Source organism: Dendrobates tinctorius, unplaced genomic scaffold, assembly GCF_039654945.1.
Source record: "Dendrobates tinctorius isolate UK_male_01 unplaced genomic scaffold, ASM3965494v1 ptg000154l, whole genome shotgun sequence".
Lineage (NCBI taxonomy): Eukaryota > Metazoa > Chordata > Amphibia > Anura > Dendrobatidae > Dendrobates > Dendrobates tinctorius.
Window position 1 is genome coordinate 18,704,982 of NW_027361821.1, and position 23,570 is coordinate 18,728,551.

The 23,570-nt window shown below is 41.7% G+C and overlaps 1 protein-coding gene across 1 annotated transcript in view; it reads left to right on the plus strand.

Moving 5' to 3' along the window:
• Positions 1–23,570, plus strand: part of COL4A5 (collagen type IV alpha 5 chain) — a 358,955-nt gene that overhangs the window by 303,481 nt on the left and 31,904 nt on the right. Inside the window, exons 42-44 of the mRNA XM_073547642.1 lie at positions 20,087–20,220; positions 22,838–22,910; positions 23,313–23,384. Of these exons, the coding sequence (XP_073403743.1) occupies positions 20,087–20,220; positions 22,838–22,910; positions 23,313–23,384 (279 nt within the window). The remainder of the gene's footprint in view (positions 1–20,086; positions 20,221–22,837; positions 22,911–23,312; positions 23,385–23,570) is intronic.

Below are 23,570 nucleotides of genomic sequence, written 5' to 3' on the forward strand. Positions count from 1 at the left end.
GAGCGCTTCAGTAGATTGAGGATCACTGCAGGTTGTAGGCTTGTCGGAAGAGGTGGGTCTTCAGGTTCTTTTTGAAGATTTCCGTGGTAAGCGAGAGTCTGATGTGTTGGGGTAGAGAGTTCCAGAGTATGGGGGAAAAACGGGAGAAGTATTGTATGCGGTTGTGGGAAGAGTGGATGAGAGGGGAGTAGAGAAGGAGATCTTGAGAGGATCGAAGGTTGCGTGTAGGTAAGTGCCAGGAGACCGTGTCTCAGATGTATGGAGGAGACAGGTTGTGGATGGCTTTGTATGTCATAGTTAGGGTTTTGAACTGGAGGCTCTGGACGATAGGAAGCCAGTGAAGGGCTTGGCATAGGGGAGAGGCTGGAGAATAACGGGGAGACAGGTGGATTAGTCGGGCAGCAGCGTGTAGGATGGATTGGAGTGCCAGAGTGCTAGAGGGGAGGCCAGAGAGTAGGAGGTTGCAGTAGTCAAGGCGGGAGATGATAAGGGCGTGCACTAGTGTTTTTGTGGTTTCATGGTCAAGGAATGCACGGATCCGGGAAATATTTTTGAGTTTGATACGGCAGTAGGAGGCAAGGGCTTGGATATGCGGCTTGAAAGAGAGGGCAGAGTTGAGAAACACCCCGAGGTAACAAGCATGCAGGACTGGAGGAAGTGAGCAGCCATTGATATTGATGGATAGGTCTGGTGGAGGGGTAGAGTGAGATGGAGGAAAGATGATGAATTCTGTTTTGTCCATGTTCAGTTTTAGAAAGCATGCAGAAAAGAAAGCTGAAATAGCAGACATACATTGTGTGAGTTTAGTCAGTAAGGAGGTGAGGTCAGGTCCAGATAGGTAGATCTGCGTGACATCGGCGTAGAGATGACACTGCAAACCGTGGGATTCTGTGAGATGTCCCAGGCCGAAGGAGTAGGGCTCCTAAATCTGAGCCTTGTGGAATACCGACAGACAGGGGCGAGGTGAGAAGGTGGTGTGGGAGAGGGAGGCACTGAATGTTTGGTCTGTTAGATATGATGAGATCCAGGATAGGGCCAAGTCTGTGATGCCAAGAGATGAGAGAATCTTTAGCAGGATGGAATGGTCCACAGTGTCGAAGGCAGAAGACAGGTCCAGGAGAAGGAGGACAGATTAGTGTTGTTTGCTCTTGGCGGTTAGTAGGTCATTAGTGACTTTAGTTAGGGCCTTTTCAGTTGAGTGATGCAGTTGGAAGCCAGATTGTAAGCGGTCAAAGAGGATGCAGGAGGAGAGGTGGGAGGACAGTTCAAGATGCACATGCTGTTCCAGTAGTTTTGAGGCATAATGGAGAAGAGATATCAGACGATAGCTAGACACAGAGGTTTGGTTGAGGGAGGGCTTTTTGAGGATGGGTGTGATTGAGGCATGTTTGAAGGAAGAGGGGAAGACACCATTTGTAAGTGAGAGGTTGAAGAGGTGTGTTAGGGTTGGGATGTAGACTGTGGCGAGGTTAGGGATGAGGTGGGACGGGAGCAGGTCAAGCGTGCAAGTGACAGGAGGGCGGAGAGCTGATCTTCTGTCCTGGTGGAGAAGTTAGTTTTGGAGAAACATGGCTGAACAGCTAAGAGAGGCATTGGGGGGCTACGGGCCAAAGCTTTGTCTGATCGTATCGATCTTCTGTTTAAAGAAAGAGGCAAATTCTTCAGCAGTAATGAGAGGAGAGGGAGGAGGTGCTGGGGGACAGAGTAAAGAATTGATAGTGTTGAAAAGCTGTTTAGGGTTGTGAGACAGGGAGGATATGAGAGATGGGAAGTAAGTTTGTTTTGCGGCAGTGAGCGTGAACTTGAAGCTGGTGAGGGATTGCTTGTATGTGACCCAGCGACCCTGGAAGCCCGTCTCAGTTCTTTGGTCAGGCTGGTCAGCCAGGGTTGCCTGTTGATTGTATGAGTTTTGCTATGTGTGAGGGGTTCGGCCGATTCAAGTGTTGCTGTTATTGTGGTGTTATAAATATTGGCAGCAGCATCTGTGTCATGAAGGGAAGCTATGTCTGTAAGACGGAGAAGGGACTCAGGGAGTGATTGTAAATTGACGTGTTTGAGATTTCTGCGAGGGTGAGTGAGTTTGTGGAGTGGGGGTTGCGCACTAGGAGAGGAGAGGAAAGAGAATGTCAGTAGGTTGTGGTCAGACTGGGGGAGGGGTGAGTTAGTGAGATTAGTAAAGCAACAGAGGCGGGTGAAGATAAGGTCCAGGATGTGACCATCTTTGTGAGTGGCCGCGGAGGACCATTGAGTGAGGCCAAAGGAGGCAGTCAGTAATAAAAGTTTAGAGGCAGCGTGAGTGGAAGCGTCAATGGGGATGTTGACGTCACCCATGATGATAGTGGGGATGTCAGTAGAAAAAAAATGAAGTAGCCAGGTCTTGAAGTGGTCGAGTAAGGTGGAGATGGCTAGTTTTGGGGGGGGCGGTATGTGACGATCAGCTGGAGGTTGGAGGGGGAAAAGATGTGGACGGAGTGCACCTCAAACGAGGGAAGAGTAGTGTAGGGTGGTAGTGGGTATTGGAGAGGAGCAAGACTCCTCCATCACGTTTGTTGCTGGGGCGAGGCGTGTGAGAGAGATTGAATCCACCATAAGGACGTGCAGCTGGAGAAGCTGAGTCAGAGCGGGTGAGCCAGGTTTCAGTGATGCCAAAGAAGGAGAGTTTGTTGGTGATAAAATATGATTTTTTATTTTCACGCCCGAGCGTTATAAACTTTAGTGAAACACTTGAGGTTTCAAAGTGCTCATCACACATCTAGATAAGTTCCTTAGGGGGGTCTAGTTTCCAAAATGGAGTCACTTGTGGGGGGCTTCCACTGTTTAGGCACATCAGGGATTCTCCAAACGTGACATGGCGTCCGATCTCAATTCCAGCCAATTTTAGTTTGAAAAAGTCAAACGGCGCTCCTTCCCTTCCGAGCTCTGCCGTGCGCCCAAACAGTGCTCCCCCCCCCCCCCCCCCCCCCACATATGGGGTATCAGCGTACTCAGGACAAATTGGCCAACAACTTTTGGGGTCCAATTTCTCCTGTTACCCTTGGAAAAATAAAAAATTGGGGACTAAAATATCATGTTTGTGGAAAAATATGATTTTTTATTTTCACGGCTATACGTTATAAACTTGTGTGAAGCACATGGTGGTTCAAAGTGCTCACCACACATCTAGATAAGTTCCTTGGAGGGTCTATTTTCCAAAATGGGGTCACTTATGGGGGGTTTCCACTGTTTAGGTACATCAGGGGCTTTCCAAACGCGACATGGCGTCCGATCTCAATTCCAGCCAATTTTGGTTTGAAAAAGTCAAATGGCGCTCCTTCCCTTCCGAGCCCTGCTGTGCCCCCAAACAGTGGTTGTCCCCCACACATGTCGTACTCAGGAGAAATTGCACAACTTTTTGTGTCCGTTTTCTCCTTTTACCCTTGTGAAAATAAAACAAATTGTTGCTAATAGGTCATTTTTGTGACTAAAAAGTTAAATGTTCATTTTTTCCTTCCACGTTGCTTTGCTCCTGAGAAACACCTAAAGGGTTAAAAAACTTCTTGAATGTGGTTTTGATCAGTTTGAGGGGTGCAGTTTTTAGAATGGTGTCAGTTTTGGGTGTTTTCTGCCATATAGACCTCTCAAAGTGACTTCAAATGTGATGTGGTCCCTAAAAAAATGGTTTTGTAAATTTTGTTGTAAAAATGAGAAATTGCTGGTCAACTTTTAACCCTTATAACTTCCTAACAAAAAAAAATTTGTTTCTAAAATTGTGCTAATGCAAAGTAGACATGTGGGAAATGTTATTTATTAACTATTTTGTGTGACATATTTCTCTGATTTAAGGGCATAAAAATTCAGAGTTTGAAAATTGCAAAATTTTTGCCATATTTCCTTTTTTTTTATAAATAAATGGAAGTCATATCGAAGAAATTTCACCAATAACGTCACGAAAAAACAGTCTCAGAATGTCCAAGATCCGTTGAAGCGTTACAGAGTTATTACCTCATAAAGGGACAGTGTTCAGACTTGTAAAAATTGGCCCGGTCATTAATGTACAAACCACCCTCGGGGGTAAAGGGGTTAAAACACTGATCTAATTATCAGCCATTCTCATGGCTTCTGACCTCCTGTCAGTGTGTATAACTTTCTATATGGCAATGACTTGGCATACTATGACAGTGTCACACATTACTATGTAGCGTCTCACATCATTCGTCATGACTAAGTATCATGGGTGCTGTTGTTCAGCAGAACCTAAGGTGCTGAAACTTGCTGATACCCATGATGGGTTAATTCTTAATGACTTTTTGATATACTATCTTATAACATGTTAGATTGGTCATCATGAATAAATGATAACATTTACTGTGCTAATGAGCAATATGGCAGAGAGCGATGTAATCTGCCTATATGATCACTTACATTATTTATTAAGCTTTTTATGATTTTGTGCCATACATGAGAAGCATTTCCATAAAGTTGTGAAATTCGGAACATAAATAATTTATGTTTTATGTGGTTTGTTCTGATACTAGTTAATGGGCAAAATCTCATAATGCAAATATTATTATGAGAGTGCGAACAGGACAATACTCCAATCTGCAAAAAATATATCCTTTTATAATGTACATGGCACAAACTGTATAACTTGTAATTACGGTATGTGTTTGTACAACTGAATACTCAATGCACATCAGAGCCCTAGTGTAGAGAACGCCTAATTCCTACAGACCACCTTCCAGCCAGGTGGCTTCATGTCTGAAATCAAGTACAGGCAAGGAGTCCAATATTATTTTTTTTTATAAGTGATCTAGTCTGTTCTTTGAAGATAATCTGTCAACAGGTTTTTGCTACGTAACCTAAGAGCAGCATGATGTAGGGACAGAGACCCTGATTCCAGAGATGTATCATTTAGTGGACTGATTGCTGTAGTTGTTTGAAAATTATTGCCTTATCAGCAGGAGATAATTACTAAAGGAGTAGTAAACCTGCTGCTATGTTGTACAACCCCACCACTGACTGGCAGCTTTCTGCCTATGCGCAGTGTACACAGAAAACTGCCAATCATTGGTGTGTGGGGTTCTACAGAGCTCAACATTCAGAGAACTGCTAGATCTTCAGCAGAGAAAGCAAATCTTAATCAAAACTACAGTTAGCAGCCCATTAAGCAGCTACAACTCTAGAATCAGGGTCTTTGTCTCTACATTATGCTGCTTGCAGATGAGGTTGCAAAAACTTGGTGACAGATTCCCTTAAAAAGGAGAGCCTAGCCTATCATGATCACAGATCTTTATCTTATGTGGGCATTAAAGGGAATCTGTCACCCTTTTTTTGGCCTTTCAGCTGCCGGCATAGACATCGGGGGCTTATCTACAGCATTCTGTAATGCTGTAGATAAGCCCCCGATGTAACCTGAAAGAGAAGAAAAACACGTTATATTATACTCACCGAGGTGGGCGGTCCGGTCCGATGGGTGTCGCCGTCCCGTCCGGCGCCTCCCTTCTTCATGCGATGACGTCCTCTTCTCCCGTCCTGTAATGGCTTCGGCGCAAGCGCACTGCTCTGCTCTGTTGAGGGCAGAGCAGAGTCCTGCAGTGCGCAGGCGTCGGGAAAGGTTTGGTGCCTGCGCACTGCAGAACTCTGCTCTGCCCGTTGAGGGCAGAGCAATGCGCCTGCGCCGGAGCCATTTCAGGACAGGAGAAGAGGACATCATCGCACGAAGAAGGGAGGCACCGGACCACAACACCCATCGGACCGGACCGCCCACCTCGGTGAGTATACTATAACGTGTTTTTCTTCTCTTTCAGGTTACATCGGGGGCTTATCTACAGCATTACAGAATGCTGTAGATAAGCCCCCGATGTCTATGCCGGAAGCTAATAGGGCAAAAAAAGGGTGACAGATTCCCTTTAAGAGAAATCAGATGGATCTGTCATCAGACTATGCTGCCCTGTGTTATTCTGCATTTGGAAAGGCTGACTTCCGAAGTTAAAGGGAACCTGTCACCTGATTCATGCTGTCCAAACCGGGGACAGCATGAATAGAGCGTGGCTAATTGATTGTGGCCAGGTATATTTGTCATGGAAGCGCTGTGGCATTTCAGAGAAAATATACTATAAAGAGCTGACCAGTAACCATAGCTGGTGATGAGACTATTCTGTTGCTGCACCTGGCCGGCTTCTCCTTGCACCACTTCAGGTGATTGACAGGTGTCTCCCTTAGCAATAGACCTGGCAATAAGTGGCTCCAGGATCTTTAAAATATATTTTCTCCGCAACGCTTTTCAGAGAAAGACATACATTCATGGCCAAAGGTGTTGGCACCCTTGAAATTGTTCCAGAAAATGAAGTATTTATTCCAGAAAATTATTGCAATTTCACATATTTTGTTATACACTTTTATTTCCTTTGTGTTTATTGAAAGAACAAAAAAAATGAGAAAAAGGGAAATTGGACATAATTTCACACAGAACCCCAAAATTGTTGTCAACCTCAGCTCAATATTTGGTTGCACACCCTTTGGAATAAATAACTGGAATCAATCGCTTCCTATAATCATCATCAAGCTTCTTACACCTCTCATCTGGAATTTTGGTGCACTCTTCTATTGCAAACTGCTCCAAATCTCTCATGTTTGATGGATGCCTTCTCCCAACAGCAATTTTAAGATCTCTCCACAGATGATCAATGGGATTTAGATTTGGATTCATTGCTGGCCACTTCAGAACTCTCCAGCGCTTTGACTGTAGGTTCTGTGCTCTTTTCTTTGTAGGCCTCATTCCGTTTTCGGTAGACCGTAGAATGATGTGCTTTACTGAAAAGCTCTATCTTGGTCTCATCTGTTCACAAGACGCTGTCCCTGAAAGATTTTGGCTTAATCACGTATATTTTGGCAAACTGTAGTCTAGCTTTTTTATGTCTCTGTATCAGCAGTTTGGCTGACACTGACACACCCTGAGCCTGCAGGACAGCTAGAATTTCTTTGGAACTTGATTGGGCTGCTTATCCACCATCCAGACTGTCCTGCGTTGTGACCTTTCATCAATTTTTCTATGCCGTCCACGTCCAGGGAGATTACCTACAATGCCGAGGGTTGTAAACTTCTTGACTATGTTGGTCACCTTGGACAAAAGAACATAAACATCTCTGGAGATGGACTTGTAACAAGTTGTTGATATTCAATAATTTTGGCTCTCAAGTCCTCAGACAGTTCTATTCTTCTCTTTCTGCTCTCTATGATTAGTGTGACAAACATAGAAACGCAATGCAAAGGTGAACTTCTGCCCTTTTCATCTGGTTAGGTGTGATTTTCATATTACCCACACCTGTTACTTGCCACAAGTGATTTTGAATGAGCATCACACGCTTGAAATAAAGTTGTTTAGCCACAATTTTGGAAAGGTGGCAGCAATTTTGTGCGGCCTATTTTTGGATATTTGTGTGAAACTATGTCCAGTTTGCCTTTTTTCCTTTGTTTTTTTGTGTTAATCCAATACGCACAAAGGAAATAAACATGTGTATAACGAAACATGTGAAATTGCGGTCATTTCCTGGGAGAAATACTCCATATTCTGGAACAATTTAAAGGGTGCCAACACTTTTGGACATGACTGTATCTGGCTGCCATTTTGCAGCCAACCTCTGACTCATGCTGCCCGCAGTTTGGACATCATGAATCAGGTGACAGGTTCCCTTTAAATGACCACCAACCAGCTCCGTTCTCTTCTCTTGGACAGTATTATGGTAACTTGTGGCTAAGAGCAAGCGATGAGACTAGACACCCACTTTTTGAGTCAGGGTTATTAATGGTGGGAAGTGCTCCTTCCTCGCCCCCTGAGCACTGGTTGTATATCTGCACAAACCTCAGCCTGTCTGCCACTGTGAAGACTGGGGAAGAGGTGGGAGAGCGCTGTCCTCACCAATACACGCGACTCTATTTATCCACTGTGTTCTTTGATAATTCCTATAGGCCAAATGCAGCAATATTTTGTGTGCCATTTTATGTATTAGTATAGAAGAAATGGCCTTAACGCAGGACATCAAAGTCAGATGATAATCTGCTTTCATTGAAATTACACTTAATAAGCGGAGGACGGATCTTACAACTGGCTCTCCTGTTATTACTGATTACGGTGTATCGGTGTCCTGTTGTTCACAGCAGTGGATGATACAGTTTGTCAATCCATCGCTATAAAGCAGAATCCCAGATTGTAGTACTGGATGGATTCAGTCATGCTGTGCTGTGAACAGACGAGTGGGGTTTTATAATACATTTTGTCCTATTATATGTATATTTTCTGTGTTTTAAATGTGAACTTATAAGAATAATAATATTTAATTTTGAAATGGGAAAAGACTCTCTAACCTCCTTTTTTCCTTGCGCAAGAAACACCAGGGTCACCATAAATCCTTATGGTAAGCCAGCAGTTTAAGCTCTGTCCACACCATGCTCCGTATGTTTTCTAAGTTTATGTGCTGGGAAAATATAGTACATGCTGGATGTATTCATAGACTTAGATTTATGTAAAAAGACTTTATTGTATGATGTCATACTTTTTTTTTCTTGTTCTGTAGTGGAATGCTTAGAATACCGCACTTCCCAATATAGGTGCATCCTACATAGTCACAATATAAGGTTATCCTGCATAAAAATCTTTACCATTAAAATGGGAGATTACCAAGGTGTATAACTTGGGCATATAAACTACTGTGATGTGAACAGAGCCTAAGCTGGTGGCTAATCAAAGGCACTAAAGCCCATCTCCGTGCATGACCAGACGGCATCGGTAGGGATTGCTATACATGCAATTTGGGCAGCAAACCTCTACCCGTTACTTCACATTTACATATCCTGGTTGAAGAGCATTTGGAGGGTTCATCTGATCCCAATCTTAAAGGGGTTGTCCACTTTAAAAAAAAAAAAAGTTTATCCAACAAGTTCATTTAGTATTAAAAACGTTTTTGACCTCTCAGGTTGAGTTTCCATCACTTCTCCAGGTGTTTGTTGTCTTCTGCAGAGCTAAAGTCACATCAAAAGTGTTGCAGCCAATCAGTGAGCTCAGCAACTCTGAGTGGCTTGTGCCGTCTACATCGGCTGATCTCACTGATTAGCTCTGTAAAAGTGATTTCACGCCTGCACACAACCACAGACACCAGGAGCAGTGAAGGAGGCTCTGCGCCGGACCTTGCGGGGCGAGAAGCAAAGCTTGCTTCTTTTCTTTACTGACAGGAAAAAGTTTTTCTAAAATGGGACACCCTTTAAGATGCACAATTTCTTTAGCTAGACAGTAAAAAAAAAAACACCCTCATTATTCTGTTTCCTTTTGTGTACGTATAGCTGCTACATTTAGAATTTGGAGACATAATTTTGATAATATACAAAATCATCAATGTTACTGTTTTTATTAGAATAATATGTAATTCATCTAGTTATAAAACTGCATGTTGCGCACTTTGAATGTCATAAAGTGGCTCACTGGTACATTATAATATTCTATTGGCAGAAGTAGAAAAGCCTATCACTTCACTTCTGATCTCCAGCATCCATTGCAGATATCCAGTGTGTTGCTAGCTAAGAACAATGGGCGATGCTGCTCAAAAAGATCTGAAGTGACAAGGTCGACCTAGTTCTGTCGTACTGGTTGCATAGGTATATTATATATAAAAGATCTTTGGGTCACTAGCTAAGTGTATCATGGAATCCTGCTTCAATTGTATTCTGACCATACATATAATGTATTATAAACTATTCACTGACACGGTGCTTATTGAATTGACCTTATTAATGTATTACTGATGGAGCAGACACAATGCAATGCATCCATTATTCATGTCATGTTGTCCAGAGTACATGGTGACATTGGTCGCGGCTGTCGCTGCTGCCAGTATCGCCTTTATTTCCAGATAAAATAGATAACTTTCAGAAGGGAATAAAAAGTTGCTCATTTTGTTCTGTTTGCTCTTTTAGGATCAGAGTCAGTGTTTTATTTTTTCAGTAAAATAGTCCTTAAATAGAAACTAAGGTATGGGTTATAATAGCAATTAAAAGTGGAAGAACTAACTCTAAAGAGCTCATCATCCACTATGGAGACTTCCATATGTAGCCCCTTTGGTGTGAGCACATGCGACTCAGCAGAAGGTGGCAGCTTGGCTGTTTTTGCACCCCTTGCCATCTATATTACTAGCACTGTGTTGTAGCTGGTTCGTACCGTCCCTCCTTTTCTATCAATCCCTTTCCTTCTTGGCTGATGTAACTATTTTCCATTTTTCCTTAAAGCTATTGTGTCATCTGATTCATGCTGCCCAAACTACAGATAGCATGAATCAGATCCTGGCTGCACGATTTCACTGAGGTTTATTGTCCAGTATCTGTTCCGGCTTTTCTCAGCACTGCTGCAGGCGATTGACCAATGTGCATATGAGGAAGAGACCTGTCAATCACCTCTAGAAGCGCTGGGAATAGCTGGCTAGAGGAAGCATGTCTCCTTGGCCAGATCTTTAAAGTATATTTTCTCTGAAACACCAAGGCACTTTAGAGAAGAGTATACCTGACCGCAATCATGAAGCTAGGCTCTAATTCATGTTGCTTGAATTTTGGACCGCAAGAATCAGGTTATATACAGCTCTGGCAAAAATTAAGAGACCACTGCACAGTTTTATAAAAATCACCTTCTCTACATGTCTGACAGCCATTCAATTCCAGTGTCAGTTGAATTCCAACCTGAGTACACCTCATTTTACTTAATGTTCTTCTGATTAGGTGATCACCTGAACCAAATCTTATTTAACGAAGGAAAGTATAAAAAACATTGCTGAGGTGTTCACAATCCTCATCCAATAGGACAAGTGCTAGTAATATCCCAAAAGTAATAGGAATGAAAAAATAACTTTTAACCATGCCAAAGGAGTTGAAAAGAAAAGTTTTGAGTGAGCAAAAGAAGGGCTCAATTCTGGCTTTACTAGCAGAGGGATACAGTGAGCGTCATGTTGCCTCCATCCTTACAATTTCTAATCCGGCAGTGCATTACAACAAGGTCAAGCAGCAGACATTGGGGATAACTAAGCTACAGAGCGACAGAGGGCGAAAACGACTCTCCGCTGACCGGGATGACTGTCACCTTATTCGAATGTCACTCAGCAGGCGCAGGATGACATCAAGTGACCTACAAAAGGAATGGCAAATGGCAGCTGGGGTCAAGTGCACTGCAAGAACAGTTCGTAACAGGCTCCTACAGGCAGGGCTCAAGTCATGTAAAGGTAGAGAAAAGCCTTTCATCAATAAGAAGTAAAGGAGAGCCAGGCTGAAGTTTGCCAAAGACCATAAGGATTGGACCATAGAGGACTGGAGTAAGGTAATCTTCTCTGATGAGTATAATTTTCATCTTTGCCCAACATCTGGTCATCTAATGGTTAGACGGAGATCTGAATAGGCGTACAAGCCACAGTGTCTTGCACCCACTGTGAAATTTGGTGGAGGATCGGTGATGATCTGGGGATGCTTCAGCAAGGCTGGAATTGGGCAGGTTAATCTTTGCGAAGGACGTATGAATCAAGCTGCATTCAAGGTTATCCTGGAAAAACAGATGATTCCTTCTGCTCAGGTAATTTTCCCCAACTCTGAGGACTGGTTTTTCCAGCAGGACAATGCGCCATGCCACACAGCTAGGTCAATGTGTGGATGAAGAACCACCACATCAAATCCCTGTCATGGCCAGCCCAATCTCCAGACCTGAACCGAATTGAAAACTTCTGGAATGTAATCAAGAGGAAGATGGATAATCACAAGCCATCAAAGAAGAACTGCTGACATTTTTGTACCAAGAGTGGCATAAGCTCACCCAAAAGCAGTGTGAAAGAGTGGTGAAAAGCATGCCAAGATGCATGAAAGCTGTGATTAAAAATTATGGTTATTCCACAAAATATTGATTTCTGAACTCTTCCTGAGTTAAAACATTAGTATTGTTGTTTCTAAATGATTATGAACTTGTTTTCTTAGCATTATTTGAGGTCTGTAAGCACTGCATTTTTTTGTCCTTTTGAGCATTTTTCATTTTCTGAAAATAAATGCAAAATGTAGTGCTTGGAAATTCGGAGACATGTCAGTAGTTTAAGAAATAAAAGAGCAATTTACATTTTACTCAAAATATACCTATAAAGAGAAAAATCAGACAAACTGAAAATTTTGCAGTGGTCTCTTAATTTTTGCCATAGCTGTAGTTAGAACAGGTGCAGACGGCCATATCATTGGTCCAAGTGCGATCTGACAAAACATTGGCTCACACTCTGACCAATGTTAGTCTATGGGGCCATGCACATGTTAAATTCTTCCCTCATACAGAGACTGTCTGAGGAACAACTAACTGCATGACCAAGTTTAAGTCGATATTTGTATTGCACTCAGCCACGCAAGTCATTGAGTATGTTAATTGTAACACACTGGGCAAAACTGTCACTGAAAAAGACCTGGGTGTATGGGTGGACGACAAACTCACATTTAGCGGCCAGTGTCAGGCAGCTGCTGCAAAGGCAAATAAAATAATGGGATGCATTAAAAGAGGCATAGAAGCTCATGAGGAGAACATAATTTTACCTCTATATAAGTCACTAGTGCGACCACACTTAGAATACTGTGTACAGTTCTGGTCTCCGGTGTATAAGAAAGACATACCTGAACTGGAGCGGGTGCAGAGAAGAGCGACCAAGGTTATTAGGGAACTAGGGGGTCTGCAATACCAAGACAGGTTATTACACTTGGGGTTATTTAGTTTGGAGAATCGAAGGCTTAGGGGTGATCTTATTACAATGTATAAATATATGCGGGGACAATACAAAGACCTTTCTAATGATCTTTTTACTCTTAGACCTGTGACGGGGACAAGGGGGGCATCCTCTACATCTGGAGGAAAGAAGGTTTAAGCATAATCACAGACGCGGATTCTTTACAGTAAGAGCAGTGAGACTATGGAACTCTCTGCCATATGATGTTGTAATGAGTGATTCCCTACTAAAATTTAAGAAGGGACTGGATGCCTTTCTTGAAAAGTATAATATTACAGGGTATATACACTAGTTTCCTTAATATTGCGTTGATCCAGGGAGCTAGTCTGATTGCCGTATGTGGAGTCGGGAAGGAATTTTTTTCCTCAATGTGAAGCTTAGGCCTCTTTCACACATCAGTTTTTCGCCGTCAGGCGCGATCCGGCTTTTTTTTGTAAAACCAGATCCGGCAAAATGCAATGCCGGATCCAGTTTTTCCCCATTGACTTGCATTAGCGCCGGATCGCGCCGGATGGCATTGCGTTTCATCCGTTTTTTGCCGGATCCAGCTACTTGTCTCATTCTGGCGTCAGGAAAAAACGGCTACTGTAACGTTTTTTGTCTCCGGCGAAAAAGCCGGAAGCGCCGGATCCGACGCTTCCGGATTTTTGCCACAATGAAAGTCTATGGGCGCCGGAATGCGCCGGATCCAGAAAAAGGCAGATCCAGCCACCGGATCCGTTTTTTTAAGTCTGCGCATGCTCAGATCCAATTGGCCAGCCCCCAGGAAACAGATATAACCTGCTAGACGGATCCGGCAGAAAAACGGATCCGTTTCTACAGTTCTCCAAAATTTATGCCGGATCCGTTTTTTCTAAAAATAGCCGGATCCTGCCTGACGGCAAAAAACTGATGTGTGAAAGTAGCCTTACTGTTTGCCACATGGGTTTTTTTTGCCTTCCTCTGGATCAACATGTTAGGGCAAGTTAGGATAGGATACGGGTTGAACTAGATGGACTTAAAGTCTCCCTTCAACCTTAATAACTATGTTACTATGTTACTATGCACTCAGATGACATCTGTGTGCAGTCTGATTTCTGCGCACTGACACAATGGAGAAGATCTAGAATTGTTTTACTCCCATTTTATACTCATCCAAGAGAATCAGCTCACACTATGCTGACACTGATTGGAGTTTGATTATCAGAGTATCATTTGCATTATGGGCTCAATTCTCTCAGATGAGAGAATATACGGCCGTCCGCACCTAGCCTGAAAAGGGCTGGTTGTCTGTGCAAATTAAAACTTTGCCCAGGAAATGGGATGTGTAAAAAAATAATAAACTCCGTCATACTCTAGACCCAAACATAGGAATCAGCAGGATGTAGCTAAGTGTACAGTATGCAATAAATGTAGCAATGGTGGCACTAATAATAAAAACAATATTTGGGGAAATTCAATTCATGTTGTTTCCTAAGACCTAATTCAGACTTCAGATTTTTTCCATACAAGAAAAATGAACTGAGTTTCATCAGAAAAATATTCAGGATTGAGAGTCCTCAGTAGTTGATACCTTTTAATGGCTAACTGAAAAGATGGTAATACATTGCAAGCTTTCGAGACTACTCAGGTCTCTTCATCAGGCTAGACTAATACAAAATCTGAAGTCACATATTTATGCACAATACAGCCTAGAAAAAATGCAATAGATAAGACAAGTGACGTGAAGCAGAACTATCAATATGGGAGAGGGAGAAACATAAATATAAACATTGGACCAGTTCATAGATAAGGAGTTCGGATGTTTTATGGTCCTCTGATTGGGGTCTAGTTCTGTGTTGCCCTGCAAGGTTTTAAAAGGAAATTCCTTAATTGATGTAAAAAGACATAAATCCATGCGACACATTCATTCCAGCACTGAGAGTGTCAAAGTTCGTCATAAATTTGTACTCCCAAACTCGTCTCTCTATCTGAGATGTGAAGTTACCTTTCAATACCAGTAATTTCATATCCATGCTGCTGTGATCAGGGATACAGAAATGTTTTGCCACAGGTAGATCCATTCTTTTTTCTCTTATTGTGTGACGATGAGCATTCATCCTTGTTCTAAGCTTTTGCCCTGTCTCCCCCACATACAGACCCCCAGTTGGACATTTAGTACAAATAATTAAGTACACCACATTAGATGTAATGCAGGTCAAAGTACCTGGGATCTTGTAGTCCTGATGTGAGTTGGGGATCTTTATCTTGTCCGTGGTCATTATAAATGGACAGGTTTTACATTTTTTCTGGTTGCAAGGAAAGGTTCCTGCAGCCGTTGGAGAGGACAGGGAGCTTCTGACAATGATGCTTCTTAAATTTGGGGGCTGCCTAAAACACAGCAGTGGGGGGTCTGGAAAAATTGATTTTAATCGGGCATCTTTTTGTAGTAAAGGTTGTAATTTCCGTGCAGCTCCCCTTAGCACCTCCAGATTTGGGTTGTAGGTGACTACTAGAGGCACTCGGTTATTTTCTTCTTTAGCTTTGTAATGTAGCAGGTGATTCCTTGACAATCTGGTGGCTCTTGTAATTTGGTTTTCAATTGTTCTTGGATGGTAACCCTGATTCAAAAAGGTTTTTTTGAGGCGACCAAGGTGTTTGTCTCTATCCATGGGGTTGGAACATATACGATTGTATCTGATGGCTTGGCTATAGATAATAGAGTTCTTTATGTGTTTTGGATGGAAACTGAGTTTCATCAGTGATATTCATCACAGTTTGGTCAGAGTTTCTTTAGTGTTTTTCACCCGAGAAAAAAAGTTTCTCCATTTTCTCCTATCTATCGGTCAGTGAAAAATGGACAGCACACGGATGGCATCCAGGTGTTGTGTGATCTTTTTCACAGACCTATAAACTTTAATTGCTGAGTATGATCCGACACTCCGATCAATATCTGACATGTTTCCACAATTTTACACAGACTACTCGGTTTGCATGCAAAAATTCTCTGGCGTGAATAGTCCCATAGATTCTTAGGCACAAGTACTATCCATGAAAAACACGGATAGCACTCGTATGTGAAAACCTGACATGTGAATAAGCCCATATGCAACATGTAACAAAGCATCAAACTTCAAGGGTATCTTCAGACGTGGTGAACTCTGCAGATTTTTAATCTTGGATTTTTGGATTCTTGGATCTCATCCACACACTGTGAAAAAATTCTGCAGAGAACTGAATATCTTTGGAAGATCCGTGTCAAAATCAGCAACTAATCCACACTTAACACTTGCAGATTTTGTCGCTGATTTGATGCGGATTTGCCATAGATCTGCAGCCAAAAATACGTATAAGTGAATGTACCCTATATTTAGTACCGCTACCTCCATCTCCGTATACGCACTGGTCAGTACTGTGTAGAGGCTTATTATATTACCGTTTCCTCGTTCCAATCTATGAGCTGAAAATCCGATTAAAATATCAGTTTTGTTTTCCGCACTGGATGCCTTCCCTGAGGTCTGCTCATTCATTTTCCCATGAAAGAAGGATTTTTTTACCTTCACTTTTGAGTTAATTCATAATTGACACTGGTGTCAGTGAACGGCTTATATCCGCGTCACATCAGACGCCAATGAAGCGTGCCTGTATAGTTACTGTGCTAAATGCGTTTCTTATTGTTGACATAACCTTGATTTTCTGCCTGTTGCAGAGAACAATGGTTGTTTATTGTGCATGAAAACCTCAAAACCTCGTGTTTGGTGATGACTTTTCTATGTGCTGTGTATTAACCGGTGATTTTGTTTTGTGTTGTGTGACCTTTCTAACACCGAACACTGGGCATTGGTGATCCTCTCCCAGGTCCTCAAGGTTAGATCTTAACATGTGCCATCTTCTTTTATTGCATGTCTTTGATTTGTGAGATATTTGCTCTATAGGATGTAGAATGTGAAATCGGACATCTTCAGTATACCTTCAGAGGGAACAGCTGGATTTGGAATTGTTCTGAAGTGAACTAGTTCATTACCTCAAGTTTCCCCTGCAGTCATGGTCACGCTGACTTACGTTAACTTTTGTCTCACTGAAATGATACGTCTCCTGCCTGTATTCCACATAAGTGATATAATTTACTCCTGCGAGCTGGTAAAAGCCTATTCCACACATTCTGAATTGCAGGATAGAAAATGTCACGTTTAGATTGTAAGTAAGGAGGCAGGGACCAGTACAAAGGAGTGGGAAACATGCTGCTTTAACATCATATTTTCAATTACAGATTGTTCTCTTACCATTTAAAAATCACAACTATGTTCCCATATCAGATAGATTATGACATAATATAGCTTTAAAGGGGTTGGCATGACACTCTTTTTTTATTTGATAGAAGAGTCATCCGAAAATTACTGTAACTTTTGAGTTGACTCAGCTGCAATTGGCAGGAAAACCTAACACCAAGATGCCATCAAAGGGGAAATTAAAGGGTTATTCCCATTAAAGTAAGTTATCCCCCACTCATAGGAGAGAAGATAACTTGCTGATCACTGAAGATCTGAGTGCTGAGATCTCCAACATTCCTGAGGTTGGTGCTATAGGACCCGAGCGCTGCAGAGGTCCGTCTTGAATGAAGCAGAGGAGCAAATGCTGAATCCCTACTCCATTCATTATCTATGGGATTGCTGGTAATAGCTGTGCTCTGTTCTCTGACAATCCCATAGAGAATGAATATAGTAGAGGCTGTGCATCTCCTCTCCATTCAAGAGGGGGATTTGCAGGGCCTGCTTCCCAGGATCCAGAGTCCTATTGTTGAGGTCACTTGTGGTCCCAGCGGTTGGATCAGTGATTTATCCCCTTTCATAACTTATTATCTTGGGAATAACCCTTTAACTACTACATATTGCTCATTTTAATCAAAGGGCTTTCCATTTAATAGGATGTCCTCTTTTGCCAATAGATGGGGGTCATAAATTATTGACCCCTTCCTTTAGCTCTATTACTACCTGTTAGAAAAAGACAACATCTTTTTGTAGTTTCCCATACCTTTAAATAATCTGTGGTCATTCTTCCTCTTCCACATCCCACTTTAGTTATTCTCTCTGCATTAGTATTTCACCATAAGCTTCATGTACAAAAGTAGTTACAGCGAGTCTTATTAAATAGTTAGATGCCCCTTTGATGCCACAACGGCTTAGGTTCCTTTTTGGCTGCATCCACACCTGCAATTCCTATTTTGTTGTTCTCCGTCATAGGAAAAGAACAATGAAATGAATGTAAGTTTCATATCCGACATATGACAGAAACTAGCACTGCCCAACATACCCCATAACCTACATTAGGGTCTGTCAGGCTTCTGTCATGGTGTCCTTCTTTTTTCTTTACTGCTATTTTCTGTCCAGTGCTTTTCGTTACAAACCAATTCTTCTACCCAGATACTAACAAAGCCTTATTCAGGTAACCTCAGAATGAAGACAAAGACTTGAGACAGTGTTGGAAATTAAACTTAGATGTATGGAGAGTTACAAGTAAATTTTAAAAGTGCTGGAAAGTATCTGGTAAGGCTGGGTTCACTATTTGCAGCTATGTTGTGGCTGAGGTGCCACATTTAATACATCAAAATGGCACTGTTTGCAAATGTATTGGCAATGGCCTGTGGTTTTGTTAAAACGGCATGACCATTAACAATTAATATGACAATCGTGCTGATTTGCAGTAAAATACGTCAAATAGCTGTAATGTGTGAACCCAGTCATAGTCTGATTAACAACTGTTGTATTTGTTATTAATTAATATTTCTGGTTTTGGTAATTCAGTGAAATTCATGTACACACATCAGGCCAATAATGCCAATCAGCTACAATATTAATCTTTGTAGTGCCGGATTACAGTTACATATTGGATTTCTGCATTTTCAGTAAGCCAAATGAATCACCTACTACATCAAGTACCGTATATGTTCACTTCATAACAATCTATATTTGGCATTGATTTCTTTTACTTATTGAGACAATTCCTCCAAAATCCTGGGTTCAGAGTGACATTGCACGACTTCATAATACGTGGCTTGTTATTTTGGATTAAATGCTTGATATTTATACTGTATAAATGCCCAATCTGATCAGTCCTCAATCGTCCGTATCTTATTTCTGAATGGTAATTTATGCAGTACAAAATGTATGATGAACATACTTTGTGTAGTGGTTAATAAAATGAGGGGAAAAAATGAGTTCTGTTCATAAAACATGCACATAGCAGTAACACTTTCCAGGTCGCGCTGACTTCCAGCACAATGGCTTTATTGTTCGGGGATTCAGCTTCATGCAGTTAGTTATTCTGCATAGACCTGGAACCACATAGAGCAATAGTCTGCACTACCTGAAAAGATCAGTAGCGTTCATTTCAGCACGCCATGCAGTTTGTTGTAGCTAGTGACACATAAGTGGGCGTGGGAAATGTTGAGGAGTTTACTAAATGAATGGGTACCCCATATTCCTATCTTAGAACTGCAAAAACATACAGCCATGCAACTAGCACCAGCCATGGCAGCTCGCCTTAATGTTATTCAGAATACAGTGATTCCCAAGCTTTTTACTAAGAGCTAACCCCTGGGAATATTCCCAATACGCTAACCCCATTCAGACAAAGTAATGCATACTTCTCGGCACATGCATGGTTGTGGCAGAGATTTCTAGATTATGTAGCCTGCCCCACACAACCAGCATTTTTGAGTGAAATTAGTTTACATTCCCTGTTTAAGAGGTTTTTCTTCTGCCATTTTTGCAGGAATCTCTTACCAGGTCTTAAGGAACATCCGGATTCCTCAGAAGCATGAATGGGAAATACATTTATAACAGGATTACATATAGGGATATTTCAGTCTATCCATTGGATAGTTGATAAGCGGTAGATTGGTGGTGCTCCCACCAATGGACAACTTTTGAAGACGTATGTTCCTGGTTCTCCTTTGAATCTCAATTTGTAAGTATGTTAGTGATGAAGATATCCGAGCGCTGTGCTCAGCTATCATTGAAAGATTAGTAGTAGAGCAACAGTATTCATGACCGGATGCTCCATTTATCTCCTTCTGGACAAAGGAGAACCAGAGAAAAACGTGATACCCAATTTCCGATTCTGGCAATTTGTGGTTATTCCATGGGTTGGACCTACACTGATCTGTCAGTTATCAGCTAGCCGCTCGATAGGGAAGAAATTTTGTAGAATAAATATCCCTTGTAAGTCTTTTACATCACATATACATTAGGAAGTTAATGAGTAAAATAAGAACACAAGGCATATTTATTCTTGTATCTTGTGTAATCCACTAAATGTAACAATACATATTTGATTCTCACTCCATCTTCCTAACATTTATATATGATACAAAGGTCCACCAGGCCCAGAAGGTCCTCGCGGCCCCCCTGGCAATGGAGGTTTCAAGGGTGATAAAGGTAATCCTGGCATCCCCGGACAACCTGGATTCCCTGGACCAAAAGGAGACTCAGGAACATCAGGACTACCGGTAACTCTTACTGGATGCCTATATTAATATAAGTTTCACAATTTTCATTTTAAAAAGTAAGATCATTCTGTACCTCAAGAAAACTGATAAAATGTTCATCTTTATGTCATGTCTCCTCTTATTTACCTACTATGAAATTTGTGCCAAACGACTAAAAAGTTATGAGGCTCAATTTATTATTAGTCATTACATAAAATTTAATGGATAATAATAATACATTTTATTTCTATAGCGCCGACATATTCCGCAGCACTTTACATTTCAGAGGGGATTTGTACAGACAATAGACATTACAGCATAACAATAATCACATAGATTATAACAAATACCAAGAGGAATGAGGGCCCTGCTCGCAAGCTTACAATCTATGAGGAAAAAAAGGGAGACAGGAAAGGTGGGTGGTAACAGTTGCCCTGATTGTATGGACCAGCCATAATGTTAAGTGTGTAACAGTACAGACACAGAGGGCTAATGGATGCATAAAGCATGTGGGAACATGATGCGGGGAACCTGGTTATGGTAAATCTTTTGACTGTGCCACCCAGGGATAGATTAGGTTAATGTGTTGAGGCGGTAGGCCAGTCTGAATAAATGCGTTTTCAGGGCACGCTTAAAATTGTGGGGATTTGGGACTAATCGTATTGACCTGGGAAGTGCATTCCAAAGAATTGGCGCAGCACGTGTAAAGTCTTGGAGACGGGAGTGGGAGGTTCTGATTATTGAGGGTGCTAACCTCAGGTCATCAGCAGAACGGTGGGCGCGGGTAAGGTGGTATACTGAAACAAGGGAGGAGATGTAGGGTGGATGGATGTAGACCACTTGGTATATTCAGCATTGACGTAATTGGAACAATGTATCTTTTCTGTCTATAAGGTCGGAATCACACATGCGAGAAACTCGGATGAGTCTCGCATCTTAATACCCAGCACTGCCGCCGGCACTCGGGAGCTAAGCATGCGGCTGCATAGAAATACATGCAGCCGCACGCTCCGCTCCCGAGTGCCGGCGGCAGTGCCGGATATTAAGATGCGAGACTCGTCCGAGTTTCTCGCATGTGTTATCCCGGACTAATTTCTAACATTGCAACCTAATGGGCCAACTGGTGGAAAAAAGATCATTTATAGCTTTCATCCATGTTAAAAAAGAATGGAATGAAGGATGGGGATAATATTGGATGAATTACATTCAGAGGGACAGGAGGGTATGGCATGCAATGCTTTGATTTCAGCCTATGAATAGACAAAACTGGTTTACCGTATTTTGGTCAATATTGAGTGAAACTGAAATCAGTGATATTTCTTTGATGTCCAGTTCGGAAACAACACACAGGCTGGGAGGCTCATAAAGAATTCAGTATGAGCCTCATGTGTATGAACAATATAAGCTGATGAAAGTTACATAAAGGGTGATGTGTTTTTCGTGGTTCGGGCCCAATGTCTGCCTGTATACAGTACACATTAGCATTGCACTCGTCATGTATCTCCTTTAATGTGGTAGAACAAATGCTGTGCCCCAGGAACAAGTTGGTGAAATGATCTAAATCCAGATAGTAATGTAAGAAAATAAAATTGTAGTAGAGCTTCAGGATCCAAACTCCTCCACCATAATGAAATAAGGACCAAACATAGGTTTTCTTTCTTTTGCTCAGTTATATTTAATTTATCACCTCATTTCATCAGCCACAGGATCTAAATCTGCTATTCCGAGTCTATTTTTGCATTAGGAATGTACTGTAATGATGATTTCTGCTTCTTTCTCGCTGTCCCGTTCTTGTCTAGCTGTTTGGGTTCAGGGTCTTATTCTAAACTATTCATTTTGTTTCTCTGTCCTTGTAAGAGTATAGATGGGTAAAACGTAAGATTGTTAGATGTTACATGACGCGTAAAGCCACATCTAGAATTTCTGTGTATAAATACATGTGTGGTCAAAAAAAAGGACTCGTTCATTACTTATTCCTTCCAAAGACCTTCCAAAGAATCAGGCGACATTAATTAATTGTGAAGAAAAGGCGATTCCAGCAGCTAAATAGGAAAGGGTTCTTTACAGTTAAAGCAGTCAGACTGTGGAATGCCCTACCACAAGAGGTAGTAATGGCAGACGCTATAGCAGCATTTTAAAAGGGGATGAATGCTTGTTTCACAAAAAAGACATTGTGGGTTATGAATAATCTAGCGATAGAGAATGTATAACTGGTGGAGAAAGGTTAAACTTTATGGTTACAAAAGCTTTTTCTACCTATATAACTGTTACACAGGAGGAGGGTCTTTAAAGAAAATGTTTAATGGAAGGGACTAAACATTTGCATCTGGATGTACATTGAAACCACGTGATCAAAAGTGGCCAGTTATCCACTGATGTGTAAGAAGCGAAAAGACATGTTAGTTTCAGATGTGTCATTTATGTTATCTACACAAGAAGCAAGCGTGCTCTTTAATGTTTGGGATTACCATAGAAGTTAATAGGAATAGTTATGCATGTACAGACCCCTCTAGGTTGCATTGGAGAGTGACAATGTTCCCTTGTTCCAAGATAGATGCAAAATATATACAAGATACAAGGTTAGGAGAAGGAAACTGAGAGCTAGAGGAATTTTACATCATTTTGTGCTTGTCTACAGGGTGATCCTGGAAGACCAGGTCTGAATGGAATGAAAGGAGATCAGGGTGTACCTGGTGTCCCAGGCTTCCCAGGTAATACTAATGAGGGCTGGATGGGTATGGAGTCTCTGTCCCACAGTATGCAGAGTTCACATATCATCATGGAAATATTTGGCCTCCCAGACAATAGACAGAGTCAAGCATGAGAGAACAGTGAAGATTAACTTCAACAATAAACAATATAATCCATATAATATGGAGGAATGTGATATTTTAATCCTCTGTAAGATCTTCATTTTATGTTATTTATACCGGTTGCCTGCCGGCAGCAGACAATGGTGGTGCTGAGTTAGATCACTCTCAGCTTTCCCGATACACAGGCGATTACAGCAGACAGAACTGTAAGACGAACTTATTGCGCATGTTCCGTCTAGACAAATCTTACAGCATGAAAGGCAAAGGACCAGTCTATGATCATGTAATGCGTCTTTTCAGGTATGAAAGGGCCCAGTGGGCCACCTGGTTTGGCAGGCTTTAAAGGTGACACAGGCAGCCCAGGTCTTCAAGGTGAGAATAATCTTCTGTATATCATTTTGCGTTCCTGGTTTTATAATATTTGTTATATGGGTACACAACTTCCGAGAGTAATCTAGTATTTAAAGTAACTGAAATAAAATTAGGACACACTAAATAACAGACTTAAGCCCCATACAATTTAGATAGTTATTGATTGTTCCATTGGCAGCCATCTCG